Below are 21,337 nucleotides of genomic sequence, written 5' to 3' on the forward strand. Positions count from 1 at the left end.
AACTCCCCGGCGTAACTCCCCGATGTATGAAGAATGGGTTCAAGGTGCGCTGGATAATGTAGCCCCGTGGACTCACAAAGCCATGGCACGGAGCACGAAATCCGCTCCGTGGTTCACCGCTGAGCTACGCGCCGCTAAAACCAAATGTAAAACCTTGGAGCGTAGATGGAGAGTGGATTATGCCCCCTCACTACGCGAAGTCTATAAGAGTGAACTAAGATTCTACCACAGCCAGATCAGGAAATCTAAAAGAGAGTACTATAATAAAAGGATAGACTGTGCAGAGAATACATCTAAAGAGCTCTTTATGATTCTGAAGGAACTCTCCGCCCCTCCAGCGAGTTCAGGGGAAGTCCCCCCCACGACCGAGTCATGCAATGAGATCGCAGACTTCTTTATAGGGAAGGTAGAGAGCTTATCAACATCCTATCGGACATTCACTCGGGCTCTCCCTTAGATGCGGTACCAGCGAGAATTCTTCGAAGTCATCTTCCTCAGGTAGCGAAGCATATAGGTAATATGGCCTCGCTTTCCTTCCATGAATGTTTAGTTCCGGAGAGCTGGAAACTGGCCCAAGTCGTCCCAATAAAAAAGAAAGCCCACATAAGCATAACGCAATTAGACAACCTGAGACCAATCTCCCTCCTCCCCTACTGTGCGAAGGTAGTAGAAAAATTGGTTAACCGACAGCTGGTGAGCTTTGTGGAGGAAAACTTGCTCCTTCACACGTCTCAGTCGGGATTCAGAGCCAAACACTCGACAGAGACCTCCCTCCTCCTATCGACAGAATTGCTGCGGAGCAAGGCGGATGAGGGTCACACGGCAGCACTGGTCCTATTGGACTTAAGTGCGGCGTTTGGTACCGTATCACACCCCGTATTACTGGACCGCCTGAGTGAAAAGGGAATAACCGGACCTGCACATGAGTGGCTGGTCTCCTTTCTTAAGAACAGGAGATTTCAAGTGCATTGCCCACCATGTAAATCCAGTGTAAGATGTCTCAGGCAAGGGGTTCCACAGGGCTCGATTCTGAGCCCCACATTATTCAATCTGTACATGGAACCCCTTGCCAAATTGGTGGAGTCATATGGTGTTGCAATAGTCTCCTATGCAGACGATACACAACTGGTGATCAATCTGTCCCGTGATCCAGTTGTGGACGCTGAGAATTTCTCGGCCTGCCTGGTGGCACTTGACGGCTGGATGAAACAGAACTGTCTCCGCCTTAATGGTAACAAGACGGAAGTTCTTATTGTAGGTCCCTGTCCTTCCATCTGGACCTCTGCCTGGTTGCCCATTGAACTGGGCTCTGTCCCGGCCCCGGTAGACACAGTTAAAAACCTTGGCTTTCTTCTTGACTCTAATCTAGCCTACACCAATCATGTTGGTAAGGTCGTGGGAAAATGCTATGGACTCCTGAAGGTCCTGAGGAAAATCCTGGACCTATTGCCCCCCAGCTCTAGAAAAACTATGGTACATGCCTTGGTCACCTCCCATTTAGACTATGGGAACTCCCTCCTATGTGGACTTAGCAAAAAAGGCCTAACACAGCTACAACGCGTCCAGAACGCAGCTGCTAGGTTGGTCCTTAACCTCCCTAGGAGAGCCTCTGGGAAACATGCATTACGCTCCCTTCACTGGCTCCCAATAAAGGAACGAATCAAATTTAAAACTATGTGCATCACCCACCGTATAGCTCACAAAAAAGCACCTCCATATCTTCAGGACCTGCTTCCAGTCTATCGCCCCTCACGTCCTCTGAGGTCGATGGGCATCATGCTATTAGTGGCGCCTCGGATACATAGAGCAAGGATGGGAGGACGTTCCTTTAGACACCATGCCAGCAATGACTGGAATAACCTACCTATCGAATTGAGGATGGAGCCGTCTGAAACCAGGTTTAGACAGAGGCTGAAAACCCATCTTTTCCCCAAGATAAATTCAGCATAGTACGCCCGTGTCCCTTTGCTCACCCTCTGTGAGCTAAGCTGAAGAGATGTAGGTAGGGTTGTCAGCGCGGGGACGCACTGTTCTCTGTGCAACCAAGCGCTTAACAAATGTCATTAACTAACTAACTAATAACTAACTATCTAGAACAGAAGCTTGTGATATCCGGGGAAGCAGAAACTCATGAACGGCAAATACCTTCCTACTCCGGCCTGCACGTTTTAAGAAAAAAATCTACAATCGGGCTTTCACCGGGACTGCTCCAAGAATATGGAACTCCTTCCCTCCTGACATCAGAAGTATCCACTCCCTGACACGCTTAAAAAAAGAGGCTAAATCCTTCCTCATGGGTAAATTCCTTAGCTAAACCTGCTCCACAGCCACCGAGAGACTTAGTACCCGTGTGATATCCTGTCTATTGTATAATCCTCGACTCTGTAAATTACCCTGTTGTATAGTTCTCTTTTCTTTTTCCGTCCCCTAATGTAAAGCACCCCTGCAAATATCCTCCGTATTGTATGACCCTCTATTCTGTAAAATGTTCCTATGTACAGTTTTTCACCCCCTCCCTCTATTGCACAGTTCCCTTTGACACCCTGCCTACCATATGAACCTTAATTCTGTATAGCCCTCCGATGTATTGCTCTCATGGGATAACCGTCTTTTCTGTATGAACCTGTAAAGCGCTCTGATACCCTCACGGGTCAAGTTCGCGCTCTATAAAACCTTAAAATAACAATAAATAAATAAATAAATAAATAAGATGCCATACATGGGTGTCTGAGTCCCTTTAGGAACCACTTACAGTCGCTAACGGACACCCACTGTCCGCTCCATGCTCTCCATCAATACTTGGCTGACATCGCTGGGGCCATTACTCGGATACAAGAACTGTCTAGTCAGATAGGCTTCAGCAATGACAGCACAGAGTTGGCACAGATGCGAAGGACAATGGAGACCATGGAGCCAATGAAGGCTGGAAGTATGGCTACCACGGCTGAACACCAGCAAGATGTAGCTGGGATCTTACATGCCCTGCAGATCCTCATCTTGCCATTGCTGCCACAGAGGCGGTACCAGATAGCTGCTGCAGGAACTTCGACACACACATCTCCGCCCCCTGATTTGTCATTGGCACACAGTGATGCAGCAATACCACCTCCGCCCCCTGATGTGTCAGTGGCACACAGTGATGCAGCCATAACACCACCACAGACACCTGACACACCGGACAACAAAGACAACAAAGACATATCAGAGGAGTAAGATGTGGATGGTAATGACTGTGAGGTTGGAGGTAGTAGCATCCAACCCCGCCACATGGCCTGTCCCTGCCTGGTTCAACCCTATGAATCATGCTCTGGAACAACACCTCCCACTGTCAGGGATGTGGAATTCCTAAAGCACGACGCCCAGGACATATTGTTTGGGGTCAAGGGCCACAAGTTTTAATGTGTATTTTGTCCTTGGGACAAGTAGGCCCAACCCCCTGCAGCACAAACCCTTTGGCTGCCAGTTTGCAGTACCACATTAAAGCCCAGGGAAGGGCAATGCCTGAAGTTAAGTTATTATTTGTGTGTTTTTAGGGTGAGCGCTCTAAGTAAATGTAGGTTCTGATCGCACTACTGATAGTGGTTACAGTATAAAAATGTGTACTCACGGTTTCAAAGTTTAGAAATATGAGGCTATGCATAATGCTGCCAGAATGCTCTCTGATTAGATGCAAATATTTGCAGAAGATTGAGAGCAAGATTAAGGACTCTTTGCTTTCAATATAAAATGTTCCTAAAAAAATGAAAGTAGGAAAAAAAAACATTTTGCTAAACTACTGGGAAATTTCAGGTACCATTTCTTTGCAGCATCATTTAGTAAAATGTGTTGATGCATGCTAGTATTTTGCAAAAATATTCATATTGGAAAATCAGTGTAACCAGCTTCAGTAAGATTATGAGAAACAAAAATAAACTAGCATTGGCAAATCCAGTATGTCTGAAATTAGTGATCAGCTTTTTAGTTTTGCCAATACGTTTTGGCAAGGTTTTTGTAAAGTCTTCTTGATGTGAGAGCTGCCTGGCCCTCACCATAACAAGCATTGGCTAAAGCAAAAAAAATGTGTCTAAAAAAAGCACACACTGGCACATTAGTTACTGCCACTGAACAAAACTACTGTGTGTGCCAATATACTCCTTGTGAAAGAGCTTATTGCCGTCACTCACAGTTAAGCCAGCCGATACAGAGAGAGGGAGAGAGAGAGAGAATTTTAACATAAACAAAAGGTTGTGGTTAACAACAGACCAAATTAGGGGCCCTAATATGAAAGAAAGTCTCAAAAGTGCACCCTTGGTATATGTCCTTGCATTAAGTGTAGTTGTATAGCTTTCGTGAATTTACAATAATTTGTAGAAGTAGGGCAAGGAATGTACTCCTGGAACAATTTGAAAACTGCAGTTTAGCATGAGCAAATTTGCATGTGTAGATATGCTCATGCGAAAACCCGAGTGTTTGCAAGGTCACTTTCCCATTAACCACTTTTTTCCCAACTCCGGAAGAAGGTTTACGTCTGCCATTGTCGAAAGTAAATTTCCAACATTTCTCAGTATGGGAAAAGATTAGAGAAGAGTTGTTGAAAATCCTTAAAACATGCAAGTTAGTAGATTTGCACATACTTAAAGGGCATTCCAACCCTAGAACTATTGCTTACCACTACCTTCAGTCCCAGTAGGTAGATCTGCAGAAACGTGGCCACATAAAGGGATTGCTAGTATTCAAAAACGACTATGGTATGAGTCCTGGCATAATCAAAGAGGTTATATAAGAGTTCTTATATAACGAGATTGCTGCCATAATTTGTCGCCGAACCACATAGCACCAAAGGGACAAGTGGATTTTGTTACAGGACAAGTAGATTTATGAAGCAACTTGCCCCATGGACAAGTAGATATTTTAATAAATTCCACACCCCTGCACTGTCCCCCGCAACACTCTGCGACATTCACCTGGACCCTGACATGAATTGCCATATCAGCTCTAGTTCCCAATGAAACAGCAATCCGGCTGCAGACTGAACTCATCCTCTTCCGAATAACTTTTCATTCCCCCAAGGACTCTGGTTGGCGCACTACAGGGCAACCATGTAATGTGGGCTTGGCATGGCCATGTACTGCTCCAGCTCCAAAAATCCACAGAATGTGAATAAAACATTCCAAATCACACAAATGTGTCATGTCTATGTTCACTCAAGTATAAAAGAATGGATGAATGCTGGGACATTGATTGCACTAAAAGGTACACCCTGGCAAAGGACATCAATGCGCATGCTTGACCGTGACCCACATGGCCAATTAGATGACTGTGAAGGTATGAACTAACTGTGGCCTCATTGCACATGAACAAAAATCTTGCAACCCCCCCCCAATGTAGCCCCACATCCATGTATTAAATAGGGCTGGGTGTAGAAATGTCAAATTCGGTAGCAGGCCTGAAGTAGTGTCCCCCATCACATGTGGCAACAGAACATCTCTTCGGATACCTACTCACACACATCTGTATGGACACAGCCTGTTTTGATGGATAACATTGATCCACATGGCAAGAAGTTGGACACCATACTCACATTGCTGAAGATATGCAAGAGCCGAGGTCTACCAGCAACTATCCCAACCACAACGTCTGGCTCACAAAGGTGGAGCTGTCAAAAGGGGATCACCCCCAATGTACATGCGGCAGTCAGTCCCTCCCTGTGTACATACAATGCTCATTGAGGCGCAGGATTTGTCATTCTAATCAACACTCATCACAGTTGAACACTGAAGGCAAAGGCCACAACATGCAGACAAATGCTTAAGACACTTACAGGCAGCATAGGAACATGTTGAGGTGCAAGAAATAGCGAGGCAAAAATAAACACAAATCATTATGGACAGCAACGCGCTCAGCACACAGTAACTTGGTGGACGAGTCATGTGATGTTTGGCGTCTGCTCATCGCCCCGTGTCAGGGGACACGACTCACAGCCCATGAGATCTGCATAGTGCTGTACCACAGGACTGCGCCAACTGTGTGCTCTGTTAACAGTGAGCAGGTGAAAGGGTCCAACAAGGTCACAAGTCGTACTACATTGCCATGTGTGTACTCTTCCTCCAGCAGTATGTCAGATGTGGGAACATTACCAAACCATGCTGTGCAGCTCCGCCATGTGACTGCCTCACCTTGCACAGGTGTGTACCAACATGCGTAGGTGCACGCACATGCATTCTGAGTCCAGGCAAATGCAGACATGTCCACTGTTGTGGTGGGATATGTGACCATTCCGCCAAGATGCAACAAGGTGTTGGGTCCTGTGCTCTGGGTGACAATCAGTTGTGGCTGCAGGAACGTAGTTACGCGTCCATGAATGCGAGCGCAGCTTCATGGGCAATCAGTTCCAAAGTACGTCGTTGTCGAGTTCAATGACCACGAGGGAGAGCCAATTCATTAACTGGTCCTGACAGCTGTGCTCCGCCCATGCCATTTCCCCAATCCGCAACACAGCCCAATAGGGGAGCGCCTCGTTTGGACATATGGGTTGTTTTTTACTTATGTGTCAAGGCCATCCCATGCAGGTGTACCTCGAGGAGGGATAACTGTGTGTGCGGTGTGGACACGTTGGTCTTTCATTAGCGCAGTTCGTGGGGTGGGAGTCGTCAAAATCTGGTATGGTATCTCACTCAGGGGGTGCCAGCCGCATTCAAGACCGAGGTCGGAGGTTCAGCTGTCCATCCGCCTTGTGTATTGAGACAAAGGAGCTTTCATACCTAATGTTAGTCTCACTACTGCTTGCATTTTTTAAATGAGATGTGGCCTTCGCGCTGCAATTGATGCAGGCCTTAGACTTAAAGTGCACCAATATTGATACGCATGCAACAGTTGGCATGTATGAGCCAAGAGCCTGATTGGCCTTGCGCTCCTTGTACAATCTCTCTCTTTCTCTCTTTCTCTCTCTCTCTTCCCCTCCCTCTCTCCCTCTGTCCCCCTCTCTCTCTCCCCCTCTCTCTGTTCCCCTCCTTCTCTCTCTCTTTCTCTATCTCTCTGTCCTTTGATAAGTGCCTGACACACCTTCTTATCTTGAATTTTGTCTTGCAGGCTGTGACTTACAGATTGTACAGGGATGACCCGCCATGACTCTTCCAAATAGTTGTTTAGAGTCAAATTTGATTGTGATATTTTGTTTGGACTTTCAATGGTAAATACATGATTCTCCTTTTTCTGCCCACACATGAATATCAATTGTTGTAATTGTGCGACATCAGGAGAATGATTTTGTTCATGATTTCGTGAAGTTGATGTGCAATATCTTGGTCTGGGGGTTGGGGGGACGGTGCCTGGGGTAGTGCCCCGGGGGTGGGTCCAGGGAGGCGGAGGGGGCATTGGCAGTGGGTGTTATAGCCCTCTTGGGTGTCCGAGCTGCATGATCGTTGGCTCCATGGCATCTGTTGTTCTTCAGGTGTGGCTCTGGGCTGGGCTCCCCGTTATGGTGCAGGTTGTCGTCAGACTTTACACCAGGTAAGAGTAGGTGTTAAGTTCCTGCTGCTAACACACCTTATCGCCTGTTTTGTGATCTTATCGCAGATCTGGCTGGTCGTTGAGAATGTTGTGACTGGTGCTGTCGCAGCTTTTTGCACTGGAGCGTCTACTCTGCATATCATTAGTATTAGTTGCTGGGGACATCTTTGGCGATGTTTTTTGCAGCTGCTATCGAAATGTAAACGGGTGATATGGGCTGTTAGCACCAGCTTGTGAATGGGGCGATAAATTTATTGTGACTTTGGCTGCGATGAAGTGACGCTAACTTAGCGATTATTCCTTGAGCATATGCCCCAATATGCGGTAGGTTTGACATATAAAGACTTTGGGTGGGGTAAGCCATAATGCATAGTCGGGTAGAGAGTTCAGCTGTAAACCAGTATGGCAGACTGAACGTTCACGGAAGGTGATGAAAGTTGGCTGATAAGAACCAAACTGAACAACAATCTGGCTAGCCAGATATCAAAGGGAAGGAGAGCAGAAACAAGGGATAAGGACTGAGGGGAAAGTGAGGTATGCTCGGAGTATAGTTAGGGAAGTACAGAGTTTAGGAGGGAGAACAGGCCCGGTTCTAGAGGGTGGGCCAGGCCCACCGAAACATGATCCTGGCTCACCCAAACAGGAGCCTTGGCCCTCGTAGTGAGGGCTTGAAGGCAGGTGCGCAAGGGTATTGGCCTCAAAGGGTGTCTGTGTGTGTGTGTGTGCGCCCGGGCTGAGACAGCTTGCTGGGCGCACACAAACACACACACAGACAGTTTTAGAGATTATCGCAGCCGCACCCGAGTAATTCATAGGTCTTTAAAAGACCATTCATATGTTAAGGAGGCTTTATTTTTTCACCCATTCATCTCCACTGGCGAAAGGCGAACGGTCACCTCTGCCTCCTTTTCTGCTGTATGGATATTTCTTTTTTGATGCAGTGCAGGAGAAAAGAAGTTTGTTTATTCCTATTCACCTTTCCTGACCCCTGCAGCTGGTTATCACATCGGGCTGTGACACAAAGTTTGAATAATGGAGTAGTAGGTAGAAAGATGTGTTTCTATTTGTTTTTCTTTTTTTAAATCTGCACAGGGCCAGCAGGACACATACTTCTTGTGTGCTTCAATCTGTTATCACTATCATGGCTGATGCAGGACAACAATAATACAAAATGCCCAGATAACGCTGGTGATTAATGATCCTGCTGGAGAGCAATCATTTGTCTGTTAGTAGTTTTTAAATGCAGATGAACTGTATTTTATGTGGAAGCTCGGTGGGTTACTGCCTTTGTCACAGAGATCCTTGTGTTACTTGCAGTTCAGAAGTTACAATCCTAACATAGGACAGTGACCAATGAACTGTCACCAAAGAGCTGCATACGAACATGAATGGTATAGTTAGAACTTCGCTTTTTTTGTTTTGTGATATAGTAAGAACTTCCTTTGTCTTTCCATATTCTAATGTTGCTAAAATTTGTATTTTTGGGCAGGTATACATTGTTATCAGTAAAGCTGACCCCATGGAATACTCTTTAAATCCTATGTTGTGTTTCCACAGTGCTAAACCTCTTAAAATATACTGCCCACCAGTATGGATGACATGTGATTCATACACCTTGTAATCCTCATTGGCTTATGTGACATTCCCAGTAGACTGATTTACATACTTGTATGATTCATTGTCTCTGTATAACGTGTGCGTGCTATAAAGTACTGACACACACTACACTGATGTGAGTAGTGCTATACAACAAATGAAATGCATATGAGAGAGGGGCAATGTTAAGATGAGGGGCACTGGTGGAGGGTGGCAGTGAGGGAATCCGAGGAAGAGGTCATGGAGTGGAGGGGGAGCTAGGGAGAGATAACGGCACTGGTAGAGGTGGTAGTGAGGGAGTGCGAGGAGGGGGTCAAAAGGGGGAGGGGCTATGGAGCAATGAGGGGCACTGTTGGAGGGTGGTAGTGAGGGAATCTTTATTTATTCAATCTTTATTTCGGCCATTGGCCATCAAAGATATACAATAAAACATATATAATCACTATAAAAATCGCCATACATAATCAATCAATACATTTTTATACGATGTAAAACCTTAAGATTACATACTGATAAAATTCCATTTAAAAACTGTAGACCTTAAAATTAAGAGGGAGCCTGCATCTTCAGAATTCGGGTGCGAGTGTGCCAGACATTGGTGAGGAATTTTGCTAATACAAACACAGTTAGGCTAGAGGCATCAGTTTTTAAGATTCTGTACATTGGGAGGTACTCCCTACAACCCAGGTTTCTGATCAATGGTAGGAGCCAATATTTCCTCGCTGCCTTATAAACTGGGCAAAACAGGACCACGTGTAAATCGCTTTCGTCCGCGGCAGCGCAAGCCGGGCACTGCTTAGTGGAGGGGGGTGTTGACCAGGAGCTGGTAAAAGATCGTAGGGGAATCAAATGAGGAGGTCAATCGGGGGGCATGGAGGGAGGAGGGGCACTTGTGGACGTTGGCAGTGAAGGAATCCGAGGAAGGGTTCATGGGGTGGAGGGGGAGCTAGGGAGAGATAAGGGGCACTGGGGAGGGTAGTAGTAAAGTTATTTATGGAGGTTATTGGTGTGGCGCCAAAAAAGACTTTCACATCAGCACTAAAGCAGGCCCTGTCATGGCCTTTCTGTTTTTGTTTATTTCATTAGACGGTCTCTCTAGGTATTTCTGCCTTAGTGATGAGGACTCCCAAGGGGTTGGGTAGTTCTCCCCACTTTCAGCTGGGGGGGACGCGTGTTAGACCTGTCTGACTTTTTGGCGAAGTCCCTCCTAATTTTTATTTATTTTGTCCCCTTTTTGCCCCTCATACCCTTGTTAATTTTTGTGTCTACTGACTTTTTATAGGTGTTGGCCAGGGGGATAGGTGTTCCCTCTCCCCCTCATAGTTTTTTACCTCAGGTCCAGAGGCCTGTTCTGACAGGAAAGTTGGCACCACCTAAAATGGTGGCCACCAACTGCCCCAACTGTCACCAACAGAACCTGGCCATAGACCAACATAGGGCATTCCAGAACCTTCTGGTCCATTCTGGACCACTGAAGGGCAGCCTATATAAGGCGGAATGCGGGGCAGCCATTTTGTCTACCTGTGGAAGTCAGCTGGAGGACAGGTGGTGGCTAAGGGTGGGAGAAGGTTGGACTTTGGATTGACCTCCTGGACTTGGAAGCTGTCTATTTGGCCCAGCCCACAACTCCCCTGTTGGTTACTTGTCCTGGCCCCGCTGTGGGAAGTTACTGGAGACCCTGGGCGCCTAGCTAGCCCCTTGTCTAAAATTATACAGGGACAGCTTCAGGAGAAGGAGACTGCAGCGCTGCGGTGTGCAGTCCTCTGCCCAGCATACAGAGTCCAGAGACTGTCAAATTGTCCTAGACTGTCCCCTATTGTGGAAACCCCTGAAGCGTTAACTCTCACCTGCTGTGGTGGAGCGCCACTGAGGAGGGTAGCAGAAGCCAGGAGGATCCGGGCTGCTCTGCCTTTCAACCCCCCAGTCTGGTGCAGGGCGAGCGGCGCCGTTCTGGTGTTGTCATCGTGTGTCCCAAGGTGAGGAGCAGGGAGTCGCTTTGCGAGGGAGCCAGCGTGTGGAAGCTGAGGAGCGGAACCGGCGAGCTGTCAGGCCGTTCTGTCCATTACCGGCGCGAGGCAAGTGGCGCCGTAACTGACGAGAGCGGAGGAATCCCCGGACTGTTTCCGGGTAGGCGGAGCGAGGAAGAGGCGTCCCCTGCCCTGCGCGATCGCTGAGGAGAGACGCTCTCTCACCGCGCATGTCAACTGGAGCCGCTGGGCGTGGTAAGGAGAGACCGGCGGTGGAGGCGGGAGGAACCCGGCGCTTGCCTGCGCAGGTCCGCTCGTGTGAGGAAACCCTCAGGAACGCGAGCGAGGGGCTGGGCGCCAGCAGCGGAGTCGTCCCGCATTCCAGGATTGCTCGAATGTGAGAATCCCCACGCCAGCACCGAGTCTGCAGTGTGCTGGGCGTGGAGTGTGTGGTTGAAGTTTCCCCACGCCAGCGCCGAGTCTGCAGTGTGCTGGGCGTGGAGTGTTGAGAACGGCATTTTGAACCCTCAAAAGAGCCCCAGGACAGCAGCGACGCGTGGAGACTGGGAAGGCATCGTCTCCACGCTACAGTAAGGAGAAGTGGGGGTAGACTCTCTAGACAGTGCCTGCAGTGGAGTATAGGAGGAGGGGGCCTGCTGGAGAGGGAAAGGTTACATGTCCTCCTAATGAGTTAAGGTTCAACTGTGGCAGAGGGGATTATATCTACAAATCTGGAATACTAGAGCCTTATCTAAAGTAAAGTGCTGGTTTTATCTCTTTGAAGAGTCATAGGAAGCTATAATTTAACAGGTTAAACAAGCACAGTGCTTGATGAGGTAAACTGTTAATCCTGCTGAATGTGGATTTGTTATAATTGAAAGTGTCATTATTGATTAACTGGCAAGTGTAATGCACCATAGAAATTCTATTGATAAATTGTTTAGCAGCTTCAAAAGTAATTGTTGATTCTAAGGTACAGGTTCTCCAAATGCAAAACTGTGATGAGAATTCAGAAATACAGTGACTGCTAGTAATTTAAAAAGTGATAATCTGCTAGTAACGTACACAGTGTAATTGCCGACCCTGAAAGTGATCTAAACTGCTTTGAACTATTTATATGTGAGCTACTAATAATTGACAACAAAGAGAACATTATTTTTATATAAAGCAGTACGTATTTTCATATAATTTTGGTGTAGTGTTTTCTTTTTGAGTGCTATTGCGTGAAATTACTTTTGGGTGGTCTGCAACCTTTACACTGTGCCTCTGAATGTTAGTCTTGCCCTAGGCCAGGCTACCTAATTCCAACATATTGGTGCCTAGCGGTGGGATTGCGGACTTGGTTGCAGCTACTTACTAGTAATTTGGCGTAATACACCCAACCTACACCAGGAGTTTTCTCCTTGCGGCCCTCCCAATTAGTCTTTTTGTTTTTTTTCTAAATTTATTCCTGGTGGTGGGTGGAGTTGGTTTTAGGTTACCCTCACCCCTCTGAAATTTCTGGTGTGTATTCAGGTTTGCCAGATTCACCATGGAGTTTGCGGTGGAAAACCTGGAAGTCTATTCTGTGCCCCAATTGAGAATGTTCTGCCAGCAGATGGGGGTCTTTTTCAAGCATGGTGCTAGGAAGGGGGAGCTCCAGACTAGCCTTAGGGCCTGGGTGGAGGCACACCAAGAGACAAAGGAGGAGGATGAAGAGGTTGACCAGGGCACAGAAGGGGGGGTGGAGGAGTTATTCCATCATGAGGGGGAAAACTTGCTCACCGGACCAGTGTCCTATTCCAGAAAGGGCAGTAGCATTTCTGGGAGAAGCCTAACAGAAGCTGAGCTCACCGACAGGAGGGAGAAAAGACAACTAAAGTGGGAGCTGGCTAAGCTGGAACAGGAGAAAGAGGAGAGGAGGATGGTCCATGAGTTTAGGCTAAAGGAACTGGAGCTCCAAAGTCTACAACGGGGGTCCTCTCCTGTTAGGAATGGTGGCAGCGAACTGAAAGAGTCAGCCAGGGAGACCAAACCCTATATCCCAAAGGACCTGATAGCGAGCTTCAGTCAGGGGGATGATGTTGCTAAGTGGCTGGCCGCTTATGAGGTTTCTTTGAAGGTTCATGGAGTGCAGGAGAAGCACTGGGGGGGTAGTTTGTACAAGTACATGCCTCCTGCTGGTCGGGACACTTTGTTGGCCCTGGAGCCAGAGGAACAGACAAACTACCCCACCATGAAGCTGGCGTTATTGAGGAAGTTCGGGCTCACCCCAGAAAGGTACCGACAGAAGTTTAGGGGGAGCCACAAGATGGGAACTCAGAACTGGGTGGACTTCCTTGATTACGCCAGAAAGGCTTTAGAGGGTTGGGTCAAGGGCAGTGAGGTAGAAGATTATGAGGGGCTGTACGATCTGTTTTTGAGAGAACACCTCCTCGAGAAATGTTTTCCCGAGCTGCGCCAACACCTGGTAGACAGCAAGCTGACCAATCCCCGGAAGCTTGCAGAGGAGGCGGACATCTGGACAAGTACCCGGGTGTCCACCAAGGGGACTGGAGGGGAATCTCAAAAAGCCGGACAGGGCGCCCCCCAGAAGAAGGAGGGGGGGGAGAAAAAGAAAGAGTTCTCTAAAGGTCCCCAAAATAACTTCCAAGGGAAGGGAGCAGGTTTCACCCCTAGGGCAAACCCGCCCCGGAACCCTCATCCTGGCCAGAGCCAGCAGCCCAGGGTTCTCCACTGTTTTGAATGCGGTGGCGTTGGACATTATAAGGGAGATGTCAGATGCCCAAAGAGACCACCCCCTCCCACCGGAGGAAAGTCACCGGGAGTAGCTAGTGTAGCGCTCGGGGAGGAGTTGCCCTTAGATAAGGGGGGTGAGTGGGCGGGTGTCACCTTAGTGTCCCTGGGAGAGCGGGAGATGGTGCCAAAGATCCAGGTGCCCCCAAATACTACAAAGTATGGGCAATGGGTTACCATCAATGGCCAGAGAGGGGAGGCTCTGAGGGATACAGGAGCCAGCATGACTATGGTGAGAAGTCAGCTGGTGTCCCCAGAGCAGGTTGTTCCTAATGTACTCCACCCCGCCGCGATGGCTGACAGTAGAATGGGCCACTATCCAGTGGCTGAGGTTCCCTTTGAGTGGGAGGGGGTTGCAGGTTCACTTCGAGTTGCCGTAAGCCCTGCCGTGCCAGTCGATTGTCTGTTGGGGAATGACATGGAACACAATACTTGGAGAGAGGTGGAATACCGGACGCATTCTGCGATGCTGGGTACACCTGACTGGGCCTGTGTCAGCACACGGTCTGCGACTGCCCGGAGAGGGAGTTCGCCTGGGTTGGAGCCTGGAACAATGGCCCAACCCGCTGCTAAGAAGGGACAGACCCGGAGACAGAGAAAGCCTGCTCCGGCTTCCACACCCCATGAGACAGATCGGCCACCTGCGGTGGTGGACCAGGAGTCCGTGGAGGGGGAAGTAGACTCTCTGGAGGATTTGCCCATCCCTGCGGAGTGGCATGTGGAGGGAGGTCCTACCAGAGAGGAATTCTGTAAGGGGCAGAGGGAGTGCTCCACCCTTGAGGGACTGAGGCGACAGGCTGAAGCCCAAGCAGCAGGTGATGTTACGGGACATTACCATATTTACTGGGAGGATGGACTCCTCTACAGTGAACCCAAGGTACCCTCGCCTGGTTCATCGAGGGCCTTGGTAGTCCCGCAACAGTACCGAGCCTTTCTTTTGGAACTGGCTCATGCCATACCCCTGGCAGGACACTTAGGTCAGGACAAGACCTTTGCACGGCTTGTTCTCCACTTTTACTGGCCTCAGATGAAAGCGGCGTCCAACACATACTGTAGGACTTGTGTAACCTGCCAGGCCAGTGGGAAAACAGGGGTGAAGCTAAAAGCTCCCCTGGAACCACTTCCAGTCGTTAGCACCCCCTTTGAGAGGGTGGGCATCGACATTGTAGGGCCTTTGGATCCACCGACAGCAGCTGGTCACAGGTTTATCCTGGTACTGGTGGATCATGCCACAAGGTACCCAGAGGCAATACCTCTGAGGACAGTCACTGCACCTGTAGTGGCAAGAGCCCTAATGGGAATCTTTACCCGAGTGGGATTTCCCAAGGAAGTTGTGTCCGACAGGGGGACCAACTTCCTGTCAGCGTACATGCGGGCAATGTGGAAGGAGTGTGGGGTGACCTACCGGTTCACCACTCCTTATCACCCCCAGTCAAATGGACTGGTTGAGAGGTTCAATAAGACCTTGAAGGGCATGATCAGAAGTCTGCCCGAGAGCCTGCGGAGGAAATGGGATGTCCTCCTACCCTGTTTACTTTTTTCCTACAGGGAAGTGCCCCAGAAGGGAGTGGGCTTCAGCCCCTTTGAGCTTCTGTATGGGCACCCTGTACGCGGTCCTCTCAGCCTGGTGAAGGATGGTTGGGAGAAATCTCCCAGGAAACCCCCCCAGGATGTGGTGAGCTACATGCTGGCCTTCAGGAGCCAAATGGCGAAGTTGTGGAAGCAAGCTTCTGACAACTTGGAGGCCAGCCAGGCAGTCATGAAGGAGTGGTACGACCACAACGCTCACCCGGTGGAACTGGAGCCTGGACAGAAAGTGTGGGTGATGGAACCTGGAGAGCTTAGCGCCCTCCAGGATCGCTGGACAGGCCCCTTTGAGGTGTTGGAAAAGAAGGGTAAGGCCACATACCTGGTGGACCTTAAGACCCCTCGACAGCCCCTACGGGTGCTACACGCCAACAGACTCAAGCCCCACCATGAGAGGCCCGAAGTCATGCTGATGATGGTGACTGACGGGGGAGAGGAAGCGGAAAGTGAACCTCTCCCAGATCTCTTTTCATCCCAAGAGAAGGATGGGTCAGTGGAGGGAGTGAATCTCTCTCCTACTCTCACTCCTGAGCAACGGGAGGACTGCCGCCAGATACTGGAGCAGTACTCTTCTTTGTTCTCCCTTGTCCCGGGAAGGACCCACCTGTGTACCCATGATGTGGACACAGGAGACAGCCCACCAGTGAAGTCCAAGACCTACCGGCTGTCTGACAAGGTGAAGGCTAGCATACATGGAGAAGTTGCCAAGATGCTAGAGCTGGGAGTAATTGAACCTTCCAACAGCCCTTGGTCCAGTCCGGTGGTGCTCGTGCCAAAAGCCGCACCACCAGGCACCACACCTGAACTGAGGTTCTGTGTGGATTACCGAGGACTGAATTCAGTGACAAGGACTGATGCTCATCCGATCCCTAGGGCGGATGAATTGATTGACCGGCTAGGAGCTGCCCAATATCTAAGTACCTTTGACCTCACTTCAGGGTACTGGCAGATCTCCTTGACAGATGGAGCAAGGGAAAGGTCAGCCTTCTCCACGCCTGAGGGACACTACCAGTTCTGTGTGATGCCCTTTGGGCTCAAGAACGCCCCTGCCACATTTCAGCGGCTGGTGAACCAGGTCCTCTCTGGAATGGAGAGTTTCTCTGCTGCTTACTTGGATGACATTGCTGTCTTCAGTAGCAGTTGGGAGGACCATCTGCAGCATTTGCAGGCCGTTCTCCAGGCCCTGAGACAAGCTGGATTGACCATCAAAGCCAGCAAATGCCAGATTGGGCAGGGGTCGGTTGTGTACCTTGGACACTTGGTGGGTAGGGGGACTGTGCAGCCCCTGCAGGCGAAGATTGAGGCGATCATGGCCTGGGAACCCCCCAAGACACAGACTGAGGTCCGAGCTTTCCTGGGCCTCACAGGATACTACCGTCGCTTTGTGAAGGGGTATGGCACTATTGTAGCGCCCCTCACAGAGCTCACCTCCAAGAAACAACCTCGACGGGTAGTTTGGACAAAGGCTTGTCAGCAAGCCTTTGAAAAGTTGAAACAGGCAATGTGTGTGGCACCGGTCCTGAGGGCCCCAGACTTCTCCAAGGAGTTCATTGTCCAAACGGATGCATCGGAGCATGGCATTGGGGCAGTGCTATCGCAACTCAATGAAGAGGGCCTGGATCAACCTGTAGTCTTCTTATCCAGGAGGCTGCTTCCCCGGGAACAGAAGTGGAGTGCCATTGAGAGGGAAGCTTTTGCGGTGGTGTGGGCTCTGAAGAAGCTGCGGCCATACCTCTTTGGCTCGCACTTCCTGGTTCAGACTGACCACCGACCCCTTCGTTGGCTGATGCAAATGAAGGGGGAAAATCCCAAGTTGTTGAGGTGGTCCATCTCCCTACAGGGAATGGACTTCCGGGTGGAACATCGGCCTGGAGTGGACCACGCCAATGCAGACGGTCTCTCCAGGTATTTCCGCCTTAGTGATGAGGACTCCCAAGGGGTTGGGTAGTTCTCCCCACTTTCAGCTGGGGGGGACGCGTGTTAGACCTGTCTGACTTTTTGGCGAAGTCCCTCCTAATTTTTATTTATTTTGTCCCCTTTTTGCCCCTCATACCCTTGTTAATTTTTGTGTCTACTGACTTTTTATAGGTGTTGGCCAGGGGGATAGGTGTTCCCTCTCCCCCTCATAGTTTTTTACGTCAGGTCCAGAGGCCTGTTCTGACAGGAAAGTTGGCACCACCTAAAATGGTGGCCACCAACTGCCCCAACTGTCACCAACAGAACCTGGCCATAGACCAACATAGGGCATTCCAGAACCTTCTGGTCCATTCTGGACCACTGAAGGGCAGCCTATATAAGGCGGAATGCGGGGCAGCCATTTTGTCTACCTGTGGAAGTCAGCTGGAGGACAGGTGGTGGCTAAGGGTGGGAGAAGGTTGGACTTTGGATTGACCTCCTGGACTTGGAAGCTGTCTATTTGGCCCAGCCCACAACTCCCCTGTTGGTTACTTGTCCTGGCCCCGCTGTGGGAAGTTACTGGAGACCCTGGGCGCCTAGCTAGCCCCTTGTCTAAAATTATACAGGGACAGCTTCAGGAGAAGGAGACTGCAGCGCTGCGGTGTGCAGTCCTCTGCCCAGCATACAGAGTCCAGAGACTGTCAAATTGTCCTAGACTGTCCCCTATTGTGGAAACCCCTGAAGCGTTAACTCTCACCTGCTGTGGTGGAGCGCCACTGAGGAGGGTAGCAGAAGCCAGGAGGATCCGGGCTGCTCTGCCTTTCAACCCCCCAGTCTGGTGCAGGGCGAGCGGCGCCGTTCTGGTGTTGTCATCGTGTGTCCCAAGGTGAGGAGCAGGGAGTCGCTTTGCGAGGGAGCCAGCGTGTGGAAGCTGAGGAGCGGAACCGGCGAGCTGTCAGGCCGTTCTGTCCATTACCGGCGCGAGGCAAGTGGCGCCGTAACTGACGAGAGCGGAGGAATCCCCGGACTGTTTCCGGGTAGGCGGAGCGAGGAAGAGGCGTCCCCTGCCCTGCGCGATCGCTGAGGAGAGACGCTCTCTCACCGCGCATGTCAACTGGAGCCGCTGGGCGTGGTAAGGAGAGACCGGCGGTGGAGGCGGGAGGAACCCGGCGCTTGCCTGCGCAGGTCCGCTCGTGTGAGGAAACCCTCAGGAACGCGAGCGAGGGGCTGGGCGCCAGCAGCGGAGTCGTCCCGCATTCCAGGATTGCTCGAATGTGAGAATCCCCACGCCAGCACCGAGTCTGCAGTGTGCTGGGCGTGGAGTGTGTGGTTGAAGTTTCCCCACGCCAGCGCCGAGTCTGCAGTGTGCTGGGCGTGGAGTGTTGAGAACGGCATTTTGAACCCTCAAAAGAGCCCCAGGACAGCAGCGACGCGTGGAGACTGGGAAGGCATCGTCTCCACGCTACAGTAAGGAGAAGTGGGGGTAGACTCTCTAGACAGTGCCTGCAGTGGAGTATAGGAGGAGGGGGCCTGCTGGAGAGGGAAAGGTTACATGTCCTCCTAATGAGTTAAGGTTCAACTGTGGCAGAGGGGATTATATCTACAAATCTGGAATACTAGAGCCTTATCTAAAGTAAAGTGCTGGTTTTATCTCTTTGAAGAGTCATAGGAAGCTATAATTTAACAGGTTAAACAAGCACAGTGCTTGATGAGGTAAACTGTTAATCCTGCTGAATGTGGATTTGTTATAATTGAAAGTGTCATTATTGATTAACTGGCAAGTGTAATGCACCATAGAAATTCTATTGATAAATTGTTTAGCAGCTTCAAAAGTAATTGTTGATTCTAAGGTACAGGTTCTCCAAATGCAAAACTGTGATGAGAATTCAGAAATACAGTGACTGCTAGTAATTTAAAAAGTGATAATCTGCTAGTAACGTACACAGTGTAATTGCCGACCCTGAAAGTGATCTAAACTGCTTTGAACTATTTATATGTGAGCTACTAATAATTGACAACAAAGAGAACATTATTTTTATATAAAGCAGTACGTATTTTCATATAATTTTGGTGTAGTGTTTTCTTTTTGAGTGCTATTGCGTGAAATTACTTTTGGGTGGTCTGCAACCTTTACACTGTGCCTCTGAATGTTAGTCTTGCCCTAGGCCAGGCTACCTAATTCCAACAGGAGGGTAGTAGTAAAGTTATTTATGGAGGTTATTGGTGTGGCGCCAAAAAAGACTTTCACATCAGCACTAAAGCAGGCCCTGTCATGGCCTTTCTGTTTTTGTTTATTTCATTAGCAGTCGGGTCATAAGGGCTACTGTGAAACATACTTTAAAAGTGTGTGCAAATTATATTTACTGCTATATTCAATGTTTTAAGTTTGAAGGTGATTTTACTAATGTTTTTACCGACAAAAATGAAAGTGGAGCCCGATGGTGCCTGATACGGGGCTGGGGCCCAAAGTCAGCTGTGAGATAAGGTGCACTGGAGAGGAATAGTGGCTAATCAAGCCTGTAAGAGAGTGCATTGCAGAGTCCGTGGTCAGGTGGAGGTAGTAATGAAGAGGGATTCTCCCTGAAGTCTCGTACAGAGGGAGCCCGAGTAGTGTCACTTGCCTGATACTCCCACCTCAGAAACGTCCTCTTCCCATCAAAGGAACATTACATGGAAAAATCACTTTTTGAGAGTGATGCTATTTAAAAAGAGACTTGGAAAAGATTGTGTTTTACTGGACCTTGTAAGACTAAGAAGAGATAAAGGAGGGCCCTGACGCAGGCCCGCCCAGACATATGTGTGACTAATCGAGCATGCAGTGGCCCACCCAAATGCACCCTTAGCCCACCCAAATAAAAATTCCTGGAGCCGGGCCTGAGGGAGAAGAGGCCCTCATTCCATTAAGAACCCAAAATGCGTAAACAAGTTAACCTGATACATCCCATCAATGCCTTACAAAAAAATACAAAATACGTATTCTGCATGTACAATAAACAAGACTAGTGAGAAAAAGAATACACAAGAGAAACAAACGGGCAACTATAAAATAAAGATTACTTTACCTCTTCCTTTTTTAACTAACAGAATTTAGCATGCTGGGATTTTTACCAAAACTACAAGTCAGATAATGCAACGCACTGTTGTTTTAATAGCCAGGCCAGACAGGGGGTTCATGCCTGACGACGGGACACTTGAAACCTTAACCTATGAGTTTTGGTGAAATACACCAGCCATAATTTGACTTGCTGCTTCTGCTCTGTTGAACACATCAGACGGTAACCTTGAGTTGCATGTCGGATAGAGGACAACCAACTCTGATACAGTTTAAATACAAACAATTAGACGAAACAACAAGATTTGAAGAACACATTTTGTCCCAACCATCTTCGACGCAGTCAATTTAAACAATTAGGAAAAAACAAGCTTGAAGAACAACCTGAAGCTCGTCTCACTTACTCTATCTTCTTGAAGCACTCCTTGCCTGCCGCTACCACACGCTGGCCCTGCTTCAGTTCTTCCAGTTGGCGCACGCGGCTTCCATGGCGAGGGGTATAGATGCGCTGCGCAGCGCCCAGGTCTAGCGGCACGCGTCTTGTCACCTCCACCAGGAAGTGTTCAAAAGTGGGTATATGGCGCTTGTTCACCACGAATTTACGGCCAACAAAAAAGGGGTCGCCGTTGCGGTGCACAAAGACAGTCTTCGCTGGTGTCAACTGGGAGCTGTGTTTATGATAGTAGTGGTGTATTCCCGGCGTCTCGGGTGGCAGATAGCAATAGGAGGTCCTGAAAGGTGTTTCGTCGACGGAGAATGCCCGCATACCCGCCAGGTAGATGAATGCCCTAGAATAATTTGCTGAGGAAATTCTATTTACGACAAATCGAGAAAAAATTGTTAGGGACGAAAAGTCTGCGACTCGCTCTAAATTCACGGGAACAACGTGACGTCTTATAATGGGGGGAAATGAAAGTTACGTTACATGTCGCACGTCTCTCGGTAGCTTTCCGTGGCATATTACTGCGAACCGGGG

At 49.1% G+C, this 21,337-nt stretch overlaps 1 protein-coding gene across 1 annotated transcript in view; it reads right to left on the reverse strand.

Annotated features, from left to right (window-relative positions):
* Positions 1 to 21,130, reverse strand: part of DCDC2C (doublecortin domain containing 2C) — a 903,210-nt gene extending 882,080 nt beyond the window's left edge. Inside the window, 1 exon segment of the mRNA XM_086925637.1 lies at positions 20,766 to 21,130. Within this exon segment, the coding sequence (XP_086781763.1) occupies positions 20,766 to 21,127 (362 nt within the window). The 5' untranslated portion in view covers positions 21,128 to 21,130.
* Positions 21,131 to 21,337: the final 207 nt, after the last annotated feature.

Source organism: Lissotriton vulgaris, chromosome 6, assembly GCF_964263255.1.
Source record: "Lissotriton vulgaris chromosome 6, aLisVul1.2, whole genome shotgun sequence".
Lineage (NCBI taxonomy): Eukaryota > Metazoa > Chordata > Amphibia > Caudata > Salamandridae > Lissotriton > Lissotriton vulgaris.